The sequence below is a fragment of the Cynoglossus semilaevis genome, chromosome Z (assembly GCF_000523025.1).
Source record: "Cynoglossus semilaevis isolate Cse_v1.0 chromosome Z, Cse_v1.0, whole genome shotgun sequence".
NCBI classification, from domain to species: domain Eukaryota; kingdom Metazoa; phylum Chordata; class Actinopteri; order Pleuronectiformes; family Cynoglossidae; genus Cynoglossus; species Cynoglossus semilaevis.
The window spans coordinates 13,821,930-13,828,350 of record NC_024328.1 but is presented as its reverse complement, the minus strand read 5'-3'; the positions used below and the strand labels follow the sequence as shown (position 1 = coordinate 13,828,350).

General features: G+C 40.9%; 1 protein-coding gene across 2 annotated transcripts in view; it reads right to left on the bottom strand.

Moving 5' to 3' along the window:
- Positions 1-319: 319 nt before the first annotated feature.
- Positions 320-6,421, bottom strand: part of LOC103397970 (glutamate receptor ionotropic, NMDA 1-like) — a 28,824-nt gene continuing 22,722 nt past the window's right edge. The window contains exons 21-22 of one of the 2 annotated variants that reach the window (XM_008336431.3): positions 4,006-4,113; positions 320-1,064 (exon numbers count right to left, since the gene is read on the bottom strand). In XM_008336431.3, the coding sequence (XP_008334653.1) occupies positions 999-1,064; positions 4,006-4,113 (174 nt within the window). In that variant the 3' untranslated portion in view covers positions 320-998. The remainder of the gene's footprint in view (positions 1,065-4,005; positions 4,114-6,421) is intronic. The other variant, XM_008336430.3, reaches the window with a different exon arrangement.

The window sequence follows — 6,421 nt, the reverse complement described above, 5'->3', positions numbered from 1 at the left end:
AGATGTATGGATATATATATATATATATATATATATATATAGATATATATATATATATATAAATATCTCACTTGAGTTCATCATCATCCTCATGTTCTTTTCTGCCACTCCCGTGTGCATTATACAGTACTCCATATTCATATATATATTAATATATATATGTTTATATATGTTTATATATGTTTATATATGTTTATATATGTTTATATATGTTTATATATGTTTATATATGTTTATATATGTTTATATATGTTTATATATGTTTATATATATATATATATATATATATTTCATGAACAAGATTCTAGAATCCTTTTCCTTATGTTCCCGATCACTGTGTCTCCCACCAAAGGTTTCTCGTTGACGGGTTTCTTCAAAAACAGGAACGTTACCGATCGTCAGGTCTGCAACTGCGTCAAAGGTTCGATAAATGGAAATTCCGAAAGATCAGGTCTCTGAGAGAATGTACTCCAATCAGCAGGTTCCACGTTGATAGGAACCCAACGAGAAACTTCCTGACCTACATTTTCTAGATCAGTAAAAGAAAAAGTCTCCGAACGGACCTGTTCCTAATTAATTCCTACGTCGAGTTATGTTCAGGGGAGACGGCTGGCAGCGCTGGTTTCAAACATCGGTGCCATTTATCATTGTGACAGCGCCATCTGTACCATATCACAGGCAGGTTCCAAAATAAAAGTGTTCCGTATCAGTTCTTTCGTTTAAAAAAACAAAACAAAAAACAAAACAAAACATTCTTGGTAAATAAGGCGGAAGGCTACAAGCGCGGCTAGGTGAGCATGTGTTTATACTTGGTTAGAGATTTAGGTTCGGGATGACGGATGGAGTGTATGTGTGTGTGTGTCGGATACCCGAAAACACGCCCCCTTCCTGTTTCCACAGGTGTGTCCATATGATGTATGTGTGGTTCGGTGTGTGTGTACTGGTGTGATAGGCTCAGCAGTAGCAGTGAAGTTTTCTCTCCGTCGCCGTCATTTCCTTCAGACCACGGTGCTGACGGACGGATCCGATAGGTTGAGCTGGCCGGTGATGTCGGTCGGGTACGGCTACGGGCGGAGGCGCACACAAGAGAGAAGAGAGGGGAAAAACGTACAGAACACAGAGACATTAATACATAAAAAAAACTTGTTCCACCCATTCAGCACATGTTCTCTGGTTCTCGAACCACGATGGTCCCGGCAAAAAAAAACCATTATAGAGAAACGACTTGACCGCTGATTAGGGATGTAACGATGCATCGGAACTCGGTTAGAAATTGATAGAAATTAAAAATCGCGCGTAGACGTAAGGAGTGGAATCTCCAAAACTGGTCAAACCAAGACACTACACCCTCCAGTACAGTAGGTGGCAGTATGTGCCTAAAAACATCGGCCCAAACCTGACCTACTGTTAAACCAAAACGTCAGGTCCCTACGTAGCCCTAAGTGATGTTCAGGTGTTGAAACAGAACGTAATCATTAGATTAAAAGTCAAACTGGGGATTAAAAAAAAAATCGCGATAAAATCATGTGAGTTCATGTATCGTTACATCCCGACTGTGGATATGGAGTAAAGTGTCTAAGGTGGATTAGGGTTCCCTATAGAGATAGCTCAGATGCTAATCAGTACTGTTGGTGTATATTTAATTAATATATATATATGTGTAGTTCGCAGAATTCTGCTAATTAATGTGGCCAACTTTTGTGTGTAGTACACATCTTCTACTTTTGCCAATTTGACCAATCGTGGATTAAGACGCCACGAGAAACACGAAGCACGAATCCCAACTAATGTACGCGGTACACGTGACCGCTGCCGCAAATCCCTCGTTGACTATATTTACATTCGGAAGTATTTATTTTTTTATAACTTCAAAAAAAAAATTTTTCAAGGGGGCGACATCTCTGTATAAAAGACTGTTTTTTTAATCCCCGCCTGCATTAAACATTCTCTGTCATGTAATCTGACCTGGGATCAGCGCAGCCACGGGGAACATTAAACTTTTATGTGTCGGCTTTTAACGGCAGAGCACGGGAGTAAATCCCAGGCGTTGCTGCCCTTCAGGTCTTCTTCAGATTAACCTCCATTATTGGTTGGTTAGAATCACCACAATGACTGAAGCTGTATGTTTACAATCACCGCCATGTCACTGTATCTTTATTGGAATTTGGGCCAGAAGTCATTGTTTTTACGTCTCTTGAAGGACCCCTGGTGGTCAAAAATGAAATTTATTTATTTAATTTATTTAATAAAATTTAAACAAATATAAAGTGCATTTAAGTAAAACCTACCAAACGCCTAAAATTTGGAGAGATTTTCAATTTTCAAAATAAAATTATTTTTTTTTAGATTTTCTTAATATTGCAGCGTCAATCACATTATTTTCACTTTAAATGACTAAAGCAAATAGATATATTAAATAGTAAATTATTATAAATAAAGCATTTTTTTCATTGTGTCCCACTGTGGGCCGCTAACAAAATATTAATGGACCCGTACCGGTCCACGCACCGGGGGTTGGGGATACCTGTTTTATGTAATCAAAAAAAAAAAGCCGGTGTACTGTACTCTACAGACATTAGCGTGCAATCGTGTTAACGGTGTTACATGTTTCGCTGAGGGCGTGGTCATGTACAGTACACGAGGCCCAGGATTGGTCAGCTGAAGTGTTTTTTGTTTATCCTACAGGTCGGTCGTGCTTGCAGAGGAGGACAGAGGCAGTGTGTGTGTACAAACAGCATGTAGAGTCTGGACACCATTCATATCCAGAGAGAGAAGAAGAAACACTCATATAAAAATAAAGGGTGATGATCACAAAGAAGAATGAGTCATAGTCCACCCTTCAACCATCCCCTGATGTCATCGCATCAATCCATCAATCCATCAATCCAGCCTGTTCTTTTTTTTAAACATTATGATACTGTGTTCTTTTTATACCCTTATTGTGACTCCCGTCAAGTTCAACTTCGGTGACGTCGTAGGAAAAACAGAACATTTCACATGCCTGAGAAATATTGGGAGTCGACAGCAGAAACGATTTCACGGGATGAATTCCTCGATGACGCGTCTGATTGTGTCATCGATAAAGACAATACCAATACCCCCCCGCCTCCTTCCCCTGTGTTACAACAGAAGACGTCCGCTCCGCTGTGACCCTGAAAAAGACGTGAGGAAAGCGGCGGCTTCCACAGACGACTCACAAGCATCGGTACAGATGACAGGATGAGGAAATATTAATCAGTAATGATTTGATTCCCACGACAATGGTCTAGTTTCCCAAAGACGAAGCAGGAGCCGGTCAAACGTTTCACCTGTATGAGAAGCTGTAGGAGACAAAATCAGTTAGACACCTCAAAACAAATATCCTCCGGAGACAGGGGGGGGGGTGCTAGAGACAAGGTCAGATGGTTATGGTGTAAATTTAAATCTCGGAAAAAATTTGTGCGGATATTTACTGCCGTTGTCAGATGAAGGGACAGAGACAGGAAAGGACAAGGCGGAAAGTGCAAGACCGGGAGCGTGGACGACAGCAGACGGGACGAGGACGGACAGACAGACAGACAGACCAGAGGACAGAGAGGAGGGATGAGAGGACAAAGGTCCACAGGAGTGAAAGAGACCACACAGTCTGACCCTCTTCACTTCTCCTTTGCAAGAGGACGATGTGAACCGTGTGAAAAACAACGCAGCCCTAAACCACAAGACAAGTCCTGACCTGACTGGACGTCTCGGACTCCAGGACTCTCCTCTGTTTTTTTTTTTGTCTTTACTGGGACACAAGAGCTCGATGGAGAAGGAATGAGTCAGCGAGATGATGAAAAAAAAGAAGAGCGAGAGAGGAGGACAAGAGAGAGAGATAAAAAAAGGAGACGAAAGAAGAAAAAAAAAACATTGACAGAAAAGAATTGATGAAGTTAAAGGAAGAGGAAAGAAAACTGAGGAAAGATGAGTCACACCAGAGGTGGTGGAGGAAGACAAGAGGCAGTCGGTTGGTCTTCATCTTCTTACCGTGGCGTCCCCGGAGGCCCTACGGCGTTTGAGGTCGGAGGTCGAAGTGATGGACCTAAAAGAGGGTTTCAGTTTGGGCTCGGGCTCTGCTCTACCACTTTTTCTATCCTAAAATAAATCATACGATAGGTGCACACACACGTTAACACGCAGCAGAGACACGGTCGCACAATCCTACTACTACTACTACTACTACTTAATTACTACAGTAATTATCACTTTTATACTTATTATTAACAGATGTAATTAACTGGTTATATTCCTGGCTAAACATTCATGATACAATGTCTTGATATATACTTTAAAGTATTTCTGCCCAGTGATAGTAGCTAATTCTTGCTAACACTTGTAATAATGTGCGCTAAAACCCACTATATCTCATGCTTACTTGGCAATTTGCTAACAAACTTGTGGACTTTGAAACTTAAAAACTCACTTATAATACTTGATAGCTAACCCTAGCTAATTACTGTATTGCCGATCAGTGTGCTAACTCATACTGTAGTGGCTAAACTGGCTTGTAATAACAGATTTCTAGCTTATCAGCTACTACAATGTACTAGTACTAGCTAATTCACGCTAACATCACATTTGGTCTTTGATTATTCTTGCGGCTCACCTATTATCGCTAACTGTCAATGATCACTGTGCGCTATACTGACTAAAAAATGGCTGCTCAGTGATACTTAGTAATTCTTGTTGGTAAATACAACGGTGAAACACGAAAAACTTTTGTTGTTAGTCACTATGCTAACTGACTTTTACACAAGCTAACTAAAAATCACTGCTCCTTTACTGACCCCTGGTGTTGATTTCTATGTTCACATACTGTATAGTTGCTAATGATGAGTTCAGTTACTAATAAGTACTTCAGATTAACATCTAATTATCACAGTACTACTACATCAGTACTCCATAATACACACAGCTCTGTTGTGTGTTGCCTGTGAAAGTGCGTATATTTTCTACAGTATGAAGTGTATGGCGTTAAAGTGGCAATACAGGCTATAGCATTGAAATGAGTTCACAACCGTGAGGTTAACGTTTAGTGTGAAAACAGCGTGAATCTTGACCAATCAAAACACTCAAAACATGTGTAAATATATTCCATTGATTAAAACGTCTTCCCGATAGCACAACATCCCATAATCCTTTCTAGAAATGGTGTGCAATATATATATATATTTGTTCCTGACATGTGATGAAAGCGTTCCTTCGGAGCTGACTTCCTGTTTTAGATGAAGAGATGTTTCAGTAAAACACAGCTTCACTCTGTTTTACTGTCCACAGCCACGGACGGACACGTACACACGCACGTACTGTAGCAGAGGAACCAAGAACACCAGGGCTGGAACATAGAAACACCAAAGTGACCAAACACAGCCAATCCTGGGTGAGAACACAGGGGGGGAGAAGAGGAAGGAGGGAGGGAGGAGTAACAAAGAGGACGGATGGATGAGGCGGCAATGGAGTCGGATCAACCCTGAACACATCAGATCATTATACCAACACTGTGCTGCTATAACGTCAACTGTCGGGTGTGTGTGTGTGTTAAACAGAAAAGACATGGGTGAGGGAGCGGGGGGCGGGGAGGGGGCTTCAGCAGCACAAAGATGGTCATGTGATCAATGGTGTGTTACCCTTGACATCATATAAAAACCGTATGTCGACCTTCAAGTCATTATGCATTTCCACCATCAGGAACGGTCAAAGCAGTGACAAAATGGTGGCCTAACTTCTAGTTTTCCTTTGGTAACGTCCACACCGCACCATAATTGTCTGGGTGGATTTCATGACACAGCGTTGACATATAAATGTCAACATATGTGCGTGTAAGTGGTGACACATATATGTCACTTCTGCAGGAAACTGAGGTTCCACTCAGGGTTTGTTGTTGTTTTGGACCATGGTGGAAATGCAAGCTAGCATTGCTAGCATTTTTTTTTAAACATACAGATTATTCTTCAGCGGAAACAAACTTTTAAATATTCATTAGCATATTTCTAACCCTAATAGAATATTTCATACAATATATTAAAATAATTGTTCATCTGACTAACAACTGTTAAGTTGCTCAATTTAAGCATTGGGACTTTAGCACATTAGCTACCTAATCTGAAACATACAGTACAGTACAGTTTTCTTTTTAAAACCACAGGTTTCGTCATGACAATATTTTCTAACACGTCACTACAGTGAGTGGGAGTCAGCGCGAGTGTTTCCCATTCACCGCCGACGATGTGGCGGACCGCCAGTCTCATTGAACCAGCGACGCCGCAACAGAGTGCAGTACCATGTTTTCAACACCCATTCACCACGTAACAGCTAGAGGGGCGCTGTTTCACATGTCATAAAACGCTCTCTCAAAGAGTGTGAGGGAGAGACAAAATTGTTTTAATTAAACGACATGCGACTT